A 19,560-nucleotide genomic window follows, 5' to 3' on the forward strand; every position below is an offset into this window, starting at 1 on the left:
TTATCTTGTTTTCTATCCTGTTAATATCACAATTGCGACAGTTTGTAAGGATGGATGAATAGATATTTGTTACACTTTCACGCAAAAACTACTGAAAGAATTTGAATAAAATTTGGTAAATTAATAATTTATATCCTAACTTAGCACATATGATACTTTATGTGCTAATTCACATAGATAAAGTCACAACTTTACTTGTAACTTTAGCTGTATCCCGCGGGATACAGTTAGTACTCGATAAATTAAATTTATATTGTAATAAATATAGTTTATTTTATTTTATATATTTTTTTTATTTTACACTTTACATTTTACACTTTTCATTAAATTAATAAATTAAAAAATAACAGTAAATATAAATAGAAATAAGAAACAGATAGCCAATAATAGGACTCCACGCACTTATGTACGGAACATAAAACAAACGCATGAGATGGACAACAGTAGAGGTAAGTGAATATATATATAAAGAATGGCAAATAAGCATTATCATCATCATCATCATATCAGCCTTTAAATGTCCACTGCTAAACATAAGGCTCCACTTTGGGGGATTTTGCTAGTTACCACGCTTGTTGGTAATCGCTGGTAGGCTTTGGAGACGTTTTAAGAGGAACGCTGCTGCCCATCCCTCGCTCTTCCGTAGTCGCCTCTTACGACACCCAGGGGAAAGGAAGGGGTGGCCTATACCGGGACTACACGACAAAAAAATATATAATACTTATAATAATAAGTTTTATTAGAACAGATTATATATTATAAATACATATGTACTCGTATATATGTAATACGAATTATTAATTAAACTATCATCGCTTATTCTAATTTTTATGAACCATTTCTTCACCATTGAATTGTAGCAATACAAGTTCATACGTAACAATCGTGCTTGCGACCTGAAATAAAATTAAAAGGAACCATTATTTTCGATTCTCGGAAAAAAAGCTGTTGATTATGTTATTGTATTTCTTACGTCGACGCGTTGCGATATTAAAATCTCATTTAGAATTGAAACGACGTAAAGAAATGTTTAATTTTCAATCTAATCATATTTTGTTTCGTGTTTCGACCATGAAGCAGTTGTGTTTGCATGGCTGTGTTTCCGTTTGAAGGGTGGGATATGGCGTAAATTTACTGGGTACAGAGGAATAACACGTGAGCCCTCAGGAATGGCAACGCATGGGGGGTATCATGGGCAAAACCGCATACTCTGTTATGTCCATGGTACTATTCATGTCTATAGGCGACGGTTACCACTTTCCATCAGATGGGCCGTCAGCTTGTTTGCCATTCTAAGTTGTATAAAAAAAAATATAATTTTCAATCGACTACCAAATGAAGGAGCATCTCAATTCGGTTGTTTTTTTTTATATGTTTGTTATCTCATAACTGCCTTATAAGTGATGTGGAAAATTCTTTTTTTATCTAAAATGATATACTTACAGTTTAGTCCCATAGATTTCATAAACATCAGTTCTGTAGTTTAGTTTTTAAATCAAAGTAACTCATACATACTGTTTATTGTATCCTCCAAAAGATTACAATAGTAAACTTATTATAGATAAAAGAAATTACAAGAAATAATCACAGTGAGAAAACAATGGGCGAGCTTATCGCTAAAAGCGATCTCTTCCAGGCAACCTTTGGATGGAGAGGAGTAATTATAAACAGTTTGAACGATTTATATATATATTAGGGACTTGACACTGGATGGTGTAATTATGTATGGTCAAATTTAGTTCATAATACAGGTCTTATACATTGTTGTTTAAAACATAATAGTACGGTAAGCAGTCAGTATTAACATCTGCCATTATGAATTCATTCAGAAATAACCATAATAATTTCTATAATGACGAAATAAATTATGGAATGAGCTCCCTGCCGAGGTTTTCCTTGGGGGTAAAGAGGTTTCTTTAGGGTCGGCAACGCGCGCGTAATACCTCTGGTATTGCAGGCGTTCATAGGGTACGGTAATTGCTTACCATCAGGTGGGCCGTATGCTTGTTTGCCAATTCAGTGATATAAAAAAAATTGTTTTAAACAATCATTTAACATAATAAAGGCCATGTGACAGAACTTTTTGGCTTTAATTACCCCAAAATTGTAGGCATGCAAATTTAATGTATTAATAAAATGAGGACAGCACTATATATTATACCCTTTATTGCTAGCAATGGGTCCGCTAAACGAAATTATTAACAAACCCTACCCAATCACCATCATCTTCAAGCTAGAATACACATGCTAAGAATACACTGTGTCACAAGTAACTACATAACGAACATCTGGGGACGTAACCCAAATTACCCAGAGTCGAGTCAATATATAAAATTTTGTCTCCTAAATTGACCCTACCGAGAACGGACCCGAGACCTCTTTACGCAAAGCAATTTACCTACCACTGCATCATGGAGATCTTCACTATACTACTTATAGCATGTTACCATCTAGATATATATTCACAGCCATGCGTCTTGAGAATTGACTAGGATGCATAATTTTTATGTAGGATAACAGTCCCCATCTAACACGTACGTGCTAAAATTATATTTGAGAATCCCCATTTCAAATACCCTTTCTAATAGGCCTTACAGAGGGTTACCGCCCGTTAGAATATTCCGAACTCTCCGAATTTTATCCTAACATTATAATTTATCTTATTTCAATTATTTGTTTTTACTTAAAAAAATATCCTATAATTTTATTTTATATCCGATCTCTTTTCAAGGATTTTTTTCGAATTCAATTTTCTTATCAGGATCTTTTGAATTTCGAAACAGATGTCACACTAGCCCACATAACCTTCATTCAAATTCATAGTTCGTCCGACAAAAGTGTGTCGATCTTGGATTCAGATTGTACCCGTTATGCGAGGACCAATTGAGACCTAAGGACTTACACGAGTAGCGAACTATTATATAACTGAAATCATATTTGTACGACGTTTTGTCTTGCAAAATGTTACACAAACGTTACACTGCTATTGTCTTCCTCACCAGTCGGCTTACTATAGATTTTATTTCGAGATTTCCTTCTCTTGTATTATTACATTTTATTCCTATTATTACTTCTCAAAACAGAAAGGAAAGAAAGTAAAGAAATAAAAGGGTTAACGAAAGATTGATAATATGCATTCAATCTCTATACAATACTGACCATGAAGTTAAGAAACAGCGCATCAAATATACAAAGTTCAACAAAAGTATTTTAAATTATTTACTTACCTTGCTGTCAAGTTTTTTTTTATACAACTTAGAATGGCAAACAAGCTGACGGCCCACCTAATGGAAAGTAGTAACCGTTGGCTATAGACATGAGCAGTACCATGGACATAACAGAGTATACTGTTTCGCCCATGATACTCCCCATGCGTTGCCATTCTTAAGGACTCAGGTGTTATTCTTCCCTATAAATTCACGCCAGAAATCAGTATCCACCTTAAAATATTACCAAAGTCTAACTGCGATTGCCAATCCGCCTGCCAATAACGGCAACTACTAGCAGAACCCTCCTTTATAGGGAGGGCCTATGCAGTGGACAGTATACTGTTGATATGATGATGAAAATAATCACTTCTAAGATAGAGACATTCTATTTAAAAAATATACTGAATAGTTTTAGACTACATGTGACATCAAAAATTACATACAATACTCTTACTTCTATACATACTACCAGAGGGAGACTTTCTACAAAAGTCGATTGCTTGGGTACCTCTCTCCCATTCGTGTTTTAACCGTGAAGCAGTTGTGTTTGCATGGCTGTGTTTCGGTTTGAAGGGCGTGATATGGCGTGAATTTACAGGGTACAGAGGAATAACATCTGAGTCCTCAGGAATGGCAACGCATGGGGGGTATCATGGGCGAAACAGTATACTCTGTTATGTCCATGGTACTGCTCATGTCTATAGGCGACGGTTACCACTTTCCATCAGGTGGGCCGTCAGCTTGTTTGCCATTCTAAATTGTTTAAAAAACATACATATGAATTTTTGCAATTCATTAAAAAGTAAAAAAGATTGTGAATATCAATAATAATGACTATCATGTTAGGCTATTATCTGTCCATTGCTGAATATAGACTTCATAAACTGTATCCACTAACTCCATCCTAAAAATAAAGTAATGTTTGTTTTGTTTACGCAAAATAATGGCGAAATTGGGAAGAGATTGGAAACATTTTCTAAAGCTCTTTGTATTGGCACCTTTTTACCTAATTTCGATAGCTGAAGAGCGACTGTTTTTGTCCACTTTTTACACATAAAGGTGTTAACGCACTTTACAATTTGTTAAATTAATTCATGAGTATTATTTAAATAAAAATTGGTGTCAAAATCTAGGTTGTTATTTATTTATGCTGATACTAGAATGCGAAAACGATCTAATTTAAAGATTACATTTCTGATATATATATATATATATATATATATATATTCAAGAATATATTTATTCTTTTTTTCCTGTAGATGTCGTAAGAGTTGTTATTGTTAGTAATAGCGTCGCCAATTCCTATTACTAATAATCCCTTTTCCCCTACTTTATAATATTAGTATATATTGTGTGAACATAATATGTCAGGTCCTTTACAACGATGCAGCGATTAGCCTCGCTAAAGTCCGATATCGATGATACTGTATTCTTATTACTTGATTAAATGGATTTTGTTCACGTGAATTTCGTAATCACTGCTTGCAGATTCAAGATAAAAGTGTAGTATTGAAACAGATTTTAAACTGGAACAGTTTCTTTGAAAAGTATCAAACAATAATAGTATGTTTACATCGTTATCTTTACAATAATTATAAACTAGTTCGTCTCAGCTAAATTAGTACTTAAAATTATTTATTCATTTGTGCCTTTTTTTTTATACAACTTAGAATGGCAAACAAGCTGACGGCTCATCTGATGGAAAGCGGTAACCGTCGCCTATAGACATAAGCAGTGCTATGGACATAACAGAGTATTCTGTTTCGCCCATATGCCATTCCTGAGGACTCAGGTGTTATTCCTCTGTACCCTGTAAATTCACGCCATTTCCTACCCTTTAAACTGAAACACAACCATGCAAACACAATTGCTTCACGGTAGAAACACGAATGGGACAGAGGTATCCAAGCAATCGACTTTTGTACAAAGTCTCCCTCTGGTAAATCATCATCATCACCATCAGACGTTGTCTGTCCACTGCTGAACATAGGCCTCTTTTTATGCACGTTTTGCTAGTAGTTGCCTTACTTGGTAGGTTAGTTGGCAACCGCAGTTAACCTTTGGTCTTGTTTTAATAGGGATATTACTGCCCATCTCTCGACTCTTAACTTCCCTTAGTCGCCTATTACGACACCCACGGGAATAGAAGGCGTGGACTATTTTATGCTAGAACCACACGGCAGACATAATAAATCTATAATATATAAAATAATATACTTATATACATAAATATGTACTATAAATATAGTACTTATCATTACCTACAAAAAATTTGCGAGGCTTTATATCTGGAACCACATAGCCTAGTATTTATCTAAATATATGTATATAGATACGACTATATGGTTAGATAACTATTATAGTTAAGTCACAATAAGCGCTTTTAGATTTAGATTAGTTCATCAAAACAGAAGGAAGGTAGAATCGAAAGATGATGACATTAGTGTCATGTTTCTATATCTTATCAAGGTTGTTTCATACGATACACGCGGTAAAATCCACGGGATACAACTAGTGTGAGATAAAATAATTATTAAGGAATAGACGACAAGATACACTCACTGTAAGAACTAAGCTTTTTGTGACGTAGAAAAATTGCAGACCACTTAAAGCCAAAGTATCTCCGTGCACTTGTTCGATGAACCTTTGGACCTGAAAAATATGGTAAAGTAGTAATTATTCTCGACTTCGCCCGCGTAACCTTTTTCACGCAAAACATGCAAAACTACTTGACTTTTTTTTTAATGGGTGATAATGGAATGGTAACCCCACCCGCGCTATTGGTATACACCGGCGGGGCACCAGTGAGGGATGATAGATGAGGATGAAGCAGGTCAGTTAGCCTATCGTGACGAATTCAACAAGAATTGTTCACGTGGTTTCCAGGGGGAACCACGTGGAGGTCGACCTGATAGGGCATATTGCTAGCAGTGTCGAACTCCATTGCTAACAATTCCTTTTCCTCCACATAGATATGTTATACCCTAGAAATATTATAGAATACTGTACGCATAGGTTTCAAAAATTGAAACAGTGAATTCAGAACATTATTTTTAACTAAAAACCAGTAGAAATTATTTCCGGTAAATTTCAAATATTTGTCATGTTTTTTTCATTTAAAATCATATAATGCACCATAATCAATTTAGTGTCCACAGACTCACTGTCGCATTTATAATATTAGTTATGATATTACCTCACTGCAATACATAGTAGATGGTATATCATATAAAGCTGATGCAGGTTCGTTCGAGGCTGTGTGGATACCAGAAGTAATTAGTGACACAGCCAAAAACCGACCGAGCACGAAAGACAAAGAATATGTAAAATATATAACATTTTCGTATCCTCCAAATGGACTGAAACAATAATGAAATTATTGCTTATTGACTATTGATGTATCGCTACATACACAACGCCATCTAGTTTATAACCGAGTAGAGTATTTTATATACCTATTAACCATAATAACTATAGCCCTGCTTAGACTTTATTCATAAATTATATATATATATATACATTTCCGGAAGAGAGAACATGAGGCCCTGAACCACTTACAAGCAAAGAAGAACAAGACCACGCCTCATCCAGGAGAGGCTTAGACCCAGTGGCCTGGGGATAGTCGCCTCGGAGTTGAAACCGGGGCAAAGGGATCCGCCCCGAACTCCTACCTCACCCTTAATCAATCTAGGTTTTCTAAACCCTTGGAGGAGGGTTTACCTATTTATTACTGAGTAGCATATTCATTAATTACCGAGATTACTCGCTGACTAATACAAACAGACAGTATACTTATAAATATAGCATTTAATTGTTTTTAAGTAACATTTATTATTATTTTTGACCATAATATTATATATTATATATATTTATTTTTGACCATAATAAATATCATTAATAATTCTCAAATAAAATTAATGAACAAAATAAACTCCCGCTATTTTTTTCGTTTGTATTTCGTACTGCAATTTTTCACTTACTTTCACATATTAATTTATTATTAAATGTTTGAAAGCATATACAAGCTAATATTTATTACCAGTATTGTTTATTTATTTTTTAATGAATAACATTACACAAAATATTTGGTACAAAAGGCGGACTTAATGCTATATAGCAGTCTCTCACAATCAACCTTTGACAATAGATAATATCTTAGATAATGACCTAGATTATTATGATTATAAAGTTTCTATAGTAAGTTAATTCAATATGTTATTCTTTAACTAGTACAAGACCATCATTGGAGTAAACAAAAAGAATAATCAAAATCGGTTTACAATTGTCAATATCAGGAAGCATATATGTATATAAAAATACTGTCTAAATTCAGAACCTTCTCTTAACAAAATCTGTGTAAAAAAAACATATATTGTTGTATTTTGTATTGTTTTAAAATATATTTAATAAATATAAATATTAAAATGTATTGTTAAAAATGTTTGTGTAAAAATGCTATTTTGATTGCACTCACCCGCTTGGCAAATTAGGACACGGTGCTGCGGATGGTTTTTCCTTATATCTGTGCCTGAAAATATGAGATTCAAAAATTATAATTAATAATTTATTAATTATTTAGACAGCTCGAGTGAGACGTTGCTTTGGATAAAAAAATATCGAAATCAAAATTATGATTAATAACTTTACATAAAGATAAGATTTTGCCGTGTGGTCCCGTCATAAAATAGGCTACCACTTCCTTTCCCGTGCGTGTCGTAAGAGGCAACTAAGGGAACTTAATAGTCGAAAGATAAATAGTACCGCCCCTCTGAACATTACCAAAATCTAATTGCACTTTCGGACCAGGCGGATTGGAAAGCGCATGAGCATGACAATTGCTAGCAAAACCCCTCTTCGTGGGGGAGGCCTATGCAATGGACAGTTAATGGCTGATATGATGATGATGATAAAGATTTACTACGCATAAAATTTAATTTATTAGATTTTTTTTTTATACAACTTAGAATGGCAAACAAGCTGCCGGTCCACCTGATGGAAAGTGGTCGTCGCTTATAGACACGAGCAGTACCATGGACATAGCAGAGTATACTGTTTCGCCCATGCTACCCCCCATGCGTTGCCATTCTTGAGGACTCAGGTGTTATTCCTCTGTACCCTGTAAATTCACGCCATATCCCACCCTTCAAACTGAAACACAGCCATGCAAACACAATTGCTTCACGGTTGAAACACGAATGGGATAGAAGTATCAAAGCAATCGATTTTTGTACAAAGTCTCCCTCTGGTAAAAGACTAGGTATTTTAATTATATATTACTAGCTTTTCCCGGTGGTTTTTTTTTAAAAAAAACATACGACCGAATTTAAAATCTTCTTTTTGAGATCGGTTGAAAATGACATTATATACTCACGAAAGTACATTGAACATCTGCAGGCATATAAAGAATAAATTGTTTGCATATGAAGTAAATATAACTCCATTGATTGCATTATCGAAGTTGCGAACCAACCGGCCAGCTTGCGTGTAGTCCTCGCGTAGTTGCTTCCAGAATGCGGGCGGCATACACTGGAATCAACGTTTGTTCATCTTCTTTATTTTTTAAATTTTTGTCGTAGGTACATTAAGAAACCAATTTTGATATAATCTTTTTTTTAATCTTTATTAATTTTTTTTTTTTTTTAATTTTTACTCATATAAGTAAGTAAGGTAAGTAACCTCGGCTACGTTATCAGTATAAGCTGGCAAGGCACCAATGAGAGAAGATAGGTGAGGATGATAGCAGATCCGTTGACCCGCCGCGATGAATTAACCACAAACGTTTCCTGGTGGAAGTTTTGTTAGACCCCATTACTAATAAACTCTTTCTCCCCTGAGTCCGCTATTTATCTGATCAATAAAAAAATCGGCCCACCTGATAGAAAGTGGTAATCGTCATCTATAGACATTGTTAGTACTGAGAACATCGTAAAATGCACTGTGGCGCATATGTTATCCTGAAATTTTACTGCTTTAAATATAATTTACACACTTTTGTGATAGGGATATAATGTTAGTGTATTAAACTAAATTTTAAAAAAAAACTTTTCCATCTTTTTATTGCATACCTTGTCTCGTGAAGAAGTAACCTTTGTATTGATTTTTTCCAAAATCGATGTTAAATAGAAACCGATGCAGACAATGAAGAAATCTGAATAACTCCAACTTATGATACATATCAGGTTGATGATCTGAAGCGAAAAATAGCATGGTTACGAGAAGTTTTTGTATTTAAGAAGAAAGTAACATCTTCTCTATAAATTAATCGCTATTTCCGTTATAGGAAAAAAAATCTTAAATTAATGAGTTAATTTTACAATTGGTGAATTAATTTTACAATTGATGAATTAGTTTTACAATTAATTATTTTTTATAGTTACTTAATCAATTGTACAAGTGATTAATTAATTTTACGAATAATTTACACTCAAAATAAAAAAAGGAAATATTAATAAAAAAAAATCATATAATTTACCTGCATAACAATGCCAAGCGGTAAACTAAAAGGTATTCCAATTTCAAAGAGCCAAGAAAATGAATGTTCAAGGTAGGCTCTATAAAAATTATACGGCTCGTCCTGACAATGAAGACCTCTTATCATATTCGATATTAAGGATAGAATGTGTTCCACTAAAAGATCAATTACAATAATAATAATGTTTAATAAAATATAAAAATCATGTTAAAATATATTTTTTTATGATATTTAGAATAGAAAGGTGATGGAAAATAAATAAATATAACATCGCTGAATAATCTGTGATGCCCATAGTAATCGTAACGTGGACATAATAGAAGACTAGTGTTACCTCGTTACCCTGTGAATTCACATATTAATTATATGATATATTTTTTTAATTATTATTAATTATATATTATTTATTATTAATTACATAATAATTATTAATTATGTTCTTCTTCTTCTTCAGTCATCCCGGGGCCAGTATTCCTACTAGTTGAGCTATTAAAACGAAATCAACAGTCATCATATTTGACGTCAATCAACACTAATCTAAATTAAACTAAATAATAATTTTCCATTTTTAGTTGCAAAAAAGAAACATATATTTTAATCGTCAAAACAAATACTAAATAAGTATATTATGTACAGAAAGTTACACTACTTTTCAGACTATAACTTACTACCTTTAATAATGAGCGGTTAGAAATAAATAAAAAATACTTATTCAATTTATTATTACAATATATTATATAAATATACTTATTTTTACAATTAAAAATATAACGTTAAGTACGAATTTAGAGAAAAGAAATATTTCCAGAAGGGAGAGTAATTGATGTTTTAAACTAAATACTAACAAATTCTCTGTTTTCCTTAAAATACATAGCGGAAAGTATATCTAGAGAAGCTAACAAAAAAAGGCGCTCATTAATTTAGAAGCCTTAATTTTAATTGTTTTTCAAATTGTTTTTATTTACACGTCGAGATTTGAAAACACACTTAGGAAAAGATTTATTTTCTCATTGGGTTTGCTCTACAAGATTTTAGCAATTTTTTTCGCCGTTTTTCAAATTGATTCTACAGACTTTGGAAATATGTGTAGTATTTCTCTCTCTTTATATATTTCTCTCTCTCTCTTTATATATATATATATATATATATATATATATATATATATATATATTATTAAACCGCTATCCTATATATCCACCAGTGGATGATTAAGAGCCTTACTTAAGAGCAATACTTTAGCTTATCGAAGTGTTACAACTCGGCAATAATCAGTAATTTAAATTGCTTCAGAAAATTGACAATTACTAACGACAATGACTTTGATCGATTATTCAAAAAGTGCTCTGCTAGATATGAACTGAAACGTTAATCATAAAATGCGTTGCAAATAAATCTAACACTAAAACTTTGTACCTACTTAATATTTTGCTTTGCCATTTTTAAAAAACTTTTTTTTCTATCAAAATCCAAATTCTCGGTGACAACTTAATATGAATATTATTGCATGATAAATGTTCGCTAGCAGATAACTTTTTAAATAATAGATGAGAATTTTGTTGAAAAATGAATGTTGAAAATTGTTTTTGAAAATTAACAGCAAATTTATTATTTATTTAATAATTAATTACTACGATAAGCTGAAGCATGAACTTTATTCAGTTATAAGTATTAAATATTTGTATATCTCTAATTATTATATAAAAAAAAGAAACGTAAGATACTTTCTTATTATACATACAGTGGTAACAGTCGCTTATAGACATAAGCAGTACCATGGACATAACAGAATATACTGTTTCGCCCATGATTCCTCATGCGTTGTCACTCCTGAAGACTCAGGTGTTATTCCCCTATACCCTGTAAATTCACTGCCATATACCACTGCCATAAACTGAAACACAGCCATGCAAACATAACTGTTTTACGGTAAAAACACGAATAGGATAGAGGTGCCCAAACAAATAACTTCTGAAGTCTCCCTCTGGTAAGTAAAATGCATCTAATATACAATGACTATTATTTGTATGAAAATTAAATCGTGTTCCACAAAACAAACAAACCGCATTCAATTGTTGCAAAACCAGTTATTTTAATTTAAAAACTAAACTATTTTCGATAAAATTTCGATGTAACTAATCTATAATATATTTTCAGATAAAAAAAGAATTTTATATATTAGCTTATAACTTAGTTATGACGTAACAAATATAATATATAAATGTAAATTTTAATTAAAATTAAAATTACACATTATACAAAGGGAGTAAATTTTTTCACAATTTCCATTACTACTTATAGTTGTAATTAGATAAATTAACTTTATATAAAATCAATATTCTATATAGAGCACTAAAAATATTGCTGAGCTAATATTATAGTATTTAATGAGGATTGAGCGCTGTTGTCTGAGATACAGGTTTTATAACCTACTTCAGAAACAGATGTTTAAACAAATGTTTAAACTGATCCAAATGTACAGATGAAGTCATACTTACTTTTACTGTAATTTCCAGTGCTGAGTATGTTTTAATTATTGTTGTTCAATAAAGTTATTATTATTATTAAAAATACATCCGAATCGGGAATCTCCTTCGTTTTGAAATTGACTAATAAATACGTACCTATTGCCAATATTAACATAATACCCATTGCAGCTGTACACTTCACTTTGAGATTCAGATCAATATACTCATCGAGGTTTGTTTTGTACATGCTTAGTAATAGCGCTGGCCATTTTTTACCAATACGAATGAATGAAAACGTATTTATCCCAATAGCAGAGTAAAAGGAAAGAAGGGCTGTGGACAGATAATAACTATATCAAACAAAGCAATAACACTGTCTTTTCTACTACACTGTAATTATCAAAAATTCTTCAACAAGTCCTGTAATATAAGTGTTAAATAAATAAATAAATATATATCAGAGACTAGCTTTTTGTGTGTTACTTCGTATGCATGGATTTCAGAAGTAGGAAAATCAATATAAAAGATTAATAGCAGTATTAAGTTAGACCTACAAAAATACAACTGTGAAAACCACATCTGATTTGATGTGATAATTTTTGCGTGATATCGAAACAAACATACAGACAAAATTTCTAAAAATTATTGTTTCAACTTTTATTGCTCTTATTAAGACTGCTCATATCAATTTTTCTTAAATATCTCTTATGTACAGATATTATCTAGTTAAAATTTTATACTGTTATCTATTATTAAGAAAAGACGTATTGTTTCTTCTACTGAAATAAGAAAGAACCAAGCCCTTATAAATTTTCGAACAAGTATGTTAATAAATGCAAAATATAGAGATACTTTATAAATGCGCCGAAAATGAAACCTGGAAATGGTGCAAAATTATCACCTCTATAATATTTGCATGACTGGTAAATCATCCTATTTTTGTTATTGCTTCAGAGGGAGACTGTACAGAAGTCGATTGCTTGGGTACCTCTGTCCCATTCGTGTTTCTACCGTAAAGCAGTTGTGTTTGCATGGCTGTTTCGGTTTAAAGGGTGCGATATGGCGTGAATTTACAGGGTACAGAGGAATAACATCTGAGTCCTCAGGAATGGCAACAACATCATGTCTATAGGCGATGGTTACCACTTTCCATCAGGTGGGCCGTCAGCTTGTTTGCCATTATAAGTTATAAAAAAAATATATTGATAATATGATGATATTCGCTGTTTTCAAAATATTTTTCAATTGTTTTTTAATCGTATAAAATAATTTATAAATCACTCTTCTTAGCAGATAAAAACATTCCGAACAGAACAGTGGAATTATAAAAAAGTAAGTATTTGAAACAGCTTGCGAACAAGTATGTTTGAATAAATATGATCTTTATTCTATTTATTGTTTTTGGTTCACTTGAGTAAATTAATATCACATAAAAATCAAAAATAAAATCAAAAGTAAATTTAAGAAACTTCAATCTGAAAATAACTTACCCAATAATCTTACAGAGACAAATGTTCTATATAATTTGAATAAACAAAGAATTGAGGCTGTAATTTGAAAAAAACACAGTAATGCACCATATAAAAACCTCCATGAAAAATATTTGAACCTGTTGGAAAAAAAAATACTGGCTGTAACGAATTTAGTTTAAAACAAATAAATAGTAGATAACTTACACATAGTACACACCAAAGATTTCCCTTGTTATCAGGTACATACATCCATATCTCTTAAGCTTGTATACTATCGGGGTAGTCAGAATCAATGAAATAGCAAATACATCAGTCTTTTCATTCACACTCGCCGGTTATGGGTACTTTTACTTTGGCCCTTTTACAGCAAGTTACCTATTTGATCAAAAATATAGGTTTTCACCAGAGGGCTTTGTACAAAAGTAGGGTGTCCCATTCGTGTTTCAACGTGAAGCGACATCTTCATCTATTTACTCAGAGGAATAACACCTGAGTCCTCAGGAATGACAATGCCTGGGGGGTATCTGGGCGAAACTACTCTGTTCTGTTATATTCAATTCTTCTTTCACTTTACATCCTCTCCAAATAGCCAAACCAATGTAACATTCCCTTTTTAGTTAGGCAGTTCTAAAAATCACGTTCAAACAAACTCTTCTACTTTATTATATTTATCATCATCATCATCGTCATCATCATTATATCAGCCTTTAACTGTCCACTGATGAACATATGACTCCCCTTAGAGGGTTTTCCCAGTAGTTGCCACGCTTGGCAGGCGAATTGGCAACCACATTCAGGCTTTAAAGATGTTTTAAGAGGGAAGCTGCTGCCTATCCCTCGCCTTCCCTTAGTCGGCTCTTACGACACCCACGGGATATAAAGAGGTTGCCTATTCTATGCCGAGACCACACTTTATTAAAATAGTATACATTTATTAATAAAAAGTTATGAAAAGTAGTTAAGACTCAAATTATACCAACACAATTTGATTCTTAAATTTATATACACAAAACTCACTTTATGTTTGAAACTTCTTTCTCTAATATCCCTGAAACGGGGTTCATACCCACACACTGTCCACAAATCAGTACCCACTTCATTGAATGTTGGAATAAAGAATACTGATCATTTATATCGTCACTTTCATGTCCTTGTATAGCTAAAATAGCAGATGGCATATAATTTAAAAATATTATCTTACCCTCAGTGCTTATATTAATGTATCTAATATATTATGTTTATGTAATAATTACGTGCATGCCTTATTATGTTTTAAGGTTAAATTCATATTTATTTTTAAAATTATAGAATGTACTTATTAGTTTTTATGTTCCTGAAATTAGCTCAGTATCCTCATTGATTTAAGAACAATAAATAGGAACGTTTTAAAGAATTATACGAATTAAACATTAAATAAGAAAATATTTGAAGAGAATAAAAAATCTTTTTACTCGACTACTTGGTCCATTTTAAGTATATTAGTCCCATAGTAAGTTAACCAAAAATATATTTTGTTTAACGTACTACTCTATTATCATACAACTTAAATGTAATTGTAAGTTCTATATTACTGTGTGAGTCACAAGATGCTATAAATACATTCTTTTATGTTTTTTTCTATTGTTTTCAGAAAAAAGAGAAAGAGAAGAAGTATGCTACATATAGTCTAGCTTTTAGTACTAGTACAAAAAGCAGGACTGTATGTAGTATATTTAAGTAACATACTTAAGTTTTTAGTACTAGTATAAAAAGCTGGGTCATGTGCAGCATACTTAGGTAACTAAAGGAACTTATTTACTCACTTAACTACAAAAAGTATGCTATATATAGTCTAGCTTTTAGTACTAGTACAAAAAGCTGGACTGTATGTAGTATACTTAAGTGACTAGAAGAACTTACTTACTCACTTAACTAAAAAAAGTATGCTACATATAGTTTAGCTTTTAGTACTAGTACAAAAAGCTGGACTGTATGTAGTATATTTAAGTAACTAGAAGAACTAACTTACTCACTTAACTAACAAAAGTATTCTATATATAGTTTAGCTTTTAGTACTAGTACAAAAAGCTGGACTATATGTAGTATACTTAAGCGACTAGAAGAACTTGTACATACCATATGTAGAATACTTAATTTTTTGTTATTTCTAAAACCCTTATTTTGTACCGATAATTAAATAAACGTGGTCCGCCGACAAAATTACTGTTGTTTCTTTCAGACAAACGTAATTAGTTACAGGCATGGGATCAGCTAAAATGCTCACCTTTACATAACGTCCATTTTCCTGGAGTCTTCGAAGTAGTTGTACTTTCTTTATTTCTGTAATAAAAAACGGCACTTTACATTAAGTCTGTCTTAAATGTAAATAAATTGTACTTTAAACACTCACCCGTAATTTATAGTAGGATACTTATGATGCAATGCTTTGAAGTTTAACTTTTCCAAATCGTTATACAATTTGGAGTACGAGCGATCTGTGAAATATAATTTTATTACAATAATCGCCGCCATATTTATTATAATCATTATATAATACCATGCCATTCGGCCATTTTCTCGTAATAAATCGTGGTATAAAAAATAATTTTGTTTGTTTATGTACTTATTTACTTGTTACCTCTTATTGTCTTAACCTTAACCAATTATCATAAAATTTATTAAGTATAATAATATGGCCGTTTGATCCCGATATTGAATAGGCTAGCTCTTCCTTTACCGTGGATGTCGTAAGAGGTGACTAAAGTAAAATTAATTGGGGAGGTATGGGCAGCAGCGTCCGTCTTAAGATATTACCAAAAGCCTAGCTGCGGTTACCAACCCGCCTGCCAAGCGTGGCAACTACTGGCAAACCCCCTTTAATGAGGCCTATATTGAGCAGTAAACAGTTAACGGCTAATATGATGATGATGATGATGATGAAGTTTAATAATAATACATTTGTTTTAGTTTGTGGCAGATTGTACAATGGTTAAATTCAGCAATTCATTCAATCGTGTAGATATATATAATAAGATACAAGTATATAAGGTACATGACAGTGAATTTAATTTAGCGAATCCAGTTTAAACTTGAACTAAATTAACTATACCAGAGAAGGAACGTGAACTTTCTTGATGACACAGGAAACTTGGAAATCTCATAATATACCGTCTTCAAATATACATAGGATTGAATTTACAACTATCAAATCTTTTATTTTAAACCTTATACATTTAAAAGTATTAAGAAATACTTATTGAGTAAACTTTATTACTTTAAATGCTTACTAAGAAGATAAACGTGCTTGGAGTAAAAAAAAATATGGAGTTATACGAAACAGTATACTCTGTTATGTCATTGGGCTTACATATATGGCTCATATGCTCTACCTATAGGCGACGGTTACCACTTTTCATCAGGTAGGCCGTCAGCTTGTTGGACATTCTAAGTTGCATAAAAAAATGTTTCCGTTTGAATGGTGGGATATGGCTATAAAATTACAGGGCCCAGAGATTTAATGTGGTAGTCCTCAGGATAGTAACGCATGAGAAATATCATGGGAATACTAATCTATTCTGTTATGTCTATGATATTGTTCGTGTCTATACGCGATGGTTACCATTTTCCATCAACTTATTTGCCATGCTAAGTTATTAATTATTATATCAGTCGTTAATTGTCCACTGTTAAATATAGGCCTTTCCTATAAGGGAAGTTTTACCAGTAGTCGCCACGCTTGGCAAGCGCGTTGACAACCACAGTTAGGCTTTAGTGATATTTTAAGAGGGGCCCTACTGCCCATTTCTTGACCATTAAGTTTCCTTAGTCGCCTCTTACGACAGCCACGTCAGGGAAAGAAATTGGTGGCCTATTCTATGCCGGGATCGCATGGCGGAAATCCATTCTGAATATCATACAGAAAAGAGAGATTTGATAAACTTACTAACTACATATTGAATTTCTTGTAATTTCATATAATGATAATATCAAAAAGTATTGTTTGAAATGTTTGAAATTTATCTTTTACATTTATAACGTTATATGAATTTACTAGTAAAAAAAAACACTTACCTGTTGATTGCACGGTGATACTAATTGGTTTTATTTCATTCATAATCAACGGTGATGAGATTTCGTGATGAAATGTATTTCTTTTTATATAATATTCTACGGCTCTGGATGCGTCTAATTCCACTCGATATAGCTTGTACACTAAATGTATATTTTATTTATCTCACAACATTTTCCTTTTGTTGTTTGTTCGTCCTGTCATTTCATCGTTCCGATTTATTATGACAATTACCAGTTCGATATTTTTAGAACTATCATTACTTTGATAATAATAATATTTAAATTGCTATGGCCTTCAGTGAGTTTACTTATCGAAATATCATGATACATTAACTTACATTTATATTCATATAATTTTATTTCATTTATACGTAATTATACTTTACTAGTAGTTTGACTTAACACGAATAAATATATAATAAATACTTTAACTACTTAAATGAAATAAGTATTCTAGTAATATACTAGTGACTCGCCCTGGCTTTACATGGTACATTTATTATTTATATGCTGTTTATACATTTTAATATAGATATTTTTTTTAACAGATGATAATGGTATGGAAACCCCCCTGCGCTATCGGTATACGCTGGCGGGGCACCAGTGAGGGATGATAGGTGAGAATGGAAAAGCAGGTCTGTTAGCCCATCGTGATGAATACATCTGGAATTCAGCACAATGGTTTTCAAGGGGACCACGTGGAAGTCGACCTGACAGAGTATATTGCTTGTAATGGAACTAATAGTCCGCATTATTAACAGCCGCTTTCCCCCAATATAGATATTAGGTCATAATAACAATGTACACAGGTGGGCTTATCCTTTAAAGGGATTTCTTCCAGTCAACCTTGAGAACCCGAAAGGAGAATGTATCTACAGAATTCGTTAATAAAGTGTAACATATATGATGGAAAAATAATACGATAAATAATATAATAGTAGCTATATAAACTATATAACTACTAATATAATTTATGTATATTTATATAACAGAGTATAGTAAAATAAAATTATAAATAAATAAATATATGAAACATAGAAAAACAGTTGTTGAACTATTTCTTTATGCTTAATAAATAACAGATTAAAATTATAATAAAAACATAGAATAACTATGTATGTAAGTAACTCAACTATCAATTGTATTGTAACATTTTTTAGTTTGATTTTCGGAGGCATGAACAGTCTGCGTCCATCTATTATAATTTTAAAGGGAATTCCAAAGTAGCAGCTTGCACTGTAAAGGACTTGGGTAAGAGTGGGAGTTGTGGATAGGTAATTCCAATGTAGGTATTGTGTTTAAGATAAAGCACACGGGGATTGGGGATTCTAAAGAAAATCTCTCTCGGAGGTAATCAGAGGCGGAGAGGTCAAACAAAATCTTGTTCGAACAAGGATAGGATGTGCATATTACGTGGGTTCCTTATTGGGAGCCAGCTGGGTTGCTTGCGGTAGATGGAGACATGATCGTATTTACGCAAACTAAAAACATTTTACCAGAGAGAGACTTTGTACAAAAGTCGTTTGCACCTCTCATTCATATTTCAATTGTAAAGCAGTGGTGTTTGTATAGCTGTGTTTCGGTTTGAAGGGTGGGATATGGCGTGAATTTACTGGGTACAGAGGAATAACATCTGAGTCCTCAGGAAAGGCAACGCATGGGGATATCATGGGCGAAACAGTATACACTGTTATGTCCATGGTACTGCTTATGTCCATAGGCGACGGTTACCACTTTCCGTCAGGTAGGCCGTCAGCTTGTTTGCCATTCTAAGTTGTATAAAAAAAAACATTCCTGATTCATTGATATATTGTACATGTATTATATACCTACAAACTTTCTGTAAAAATTTTGCTTGTGTACTGAATCCTCATTGTTTGAATTCAACTCAC

General features: G+C 32.2%; 1 protein-coding gene across 2 annotated transcripts; it reads right to left on the bottom strand.

Annotated features, from left to right (window-relative positions):
* Window positions 1-428: 428 nt before the first annotated feature.
* Window positions 429-17,860, bottom strand: LOC113522851 (gustatory receptor for sugar taste 64b-like). Of its 2 annotated transcripts, XM_026908693.3 has the most exons (13): window positions 17,669-17,860; window positions 16,008-16,092; window positions 15,882-15,937; window positions 14,636-14,777; window positions 13,637-13,755; window positions 12,303-12,479; window positions 9,682-9,836; window positions 9,275-9,397; window positions 8,581-8,735; window positions 7,684-7,737; window positions 6,406-6,568; window positions 5,772-5,861; window positions 429-896 (listed from the first exon to the last, which is right to left on the bottom strand). In XM_026908693.3, the coding sequence occupies exons 1-13, from the start codon at window positions 17,709-17,711 to the stop codon at window positions 822-824; spliced, it is 1,437 nt and encodes a 478-aa protein (XP_026764494.2). In that variant the 5' UTR covers window positions 17,712-17,860; the 3' UTR covers window positions 429-821. The 2 variants fall into 2 exon arrangements, with proteins under 2 accessions (XP_026764494.2, XP_052753880.1); XM_052897920.1 differs by lacking the exon at window positions 12,303-12,479 and having other exon boundaries at window positions 17,669-17,859.
* Window positions 17,861-19,560: the final 1,700 nt, after the last annotated feature.

The sequence above is a fragment of the Galleria mellonella genome, unplaced genomic scaffold (assembly GCF_026898425.1).
Source record: "Galleria mellonella isolate WM207_F2 unplaced genomic scaffold, CSIRO_AGI_GalMel_v1 utg38, whole genome shotgun sequence".
Lineage (NCBI taxonomy): Eukaryota > Metazoa > Arthropoda > Insecta > Lepidoptera > Pyralidae > Galleria > Galleria mellonella.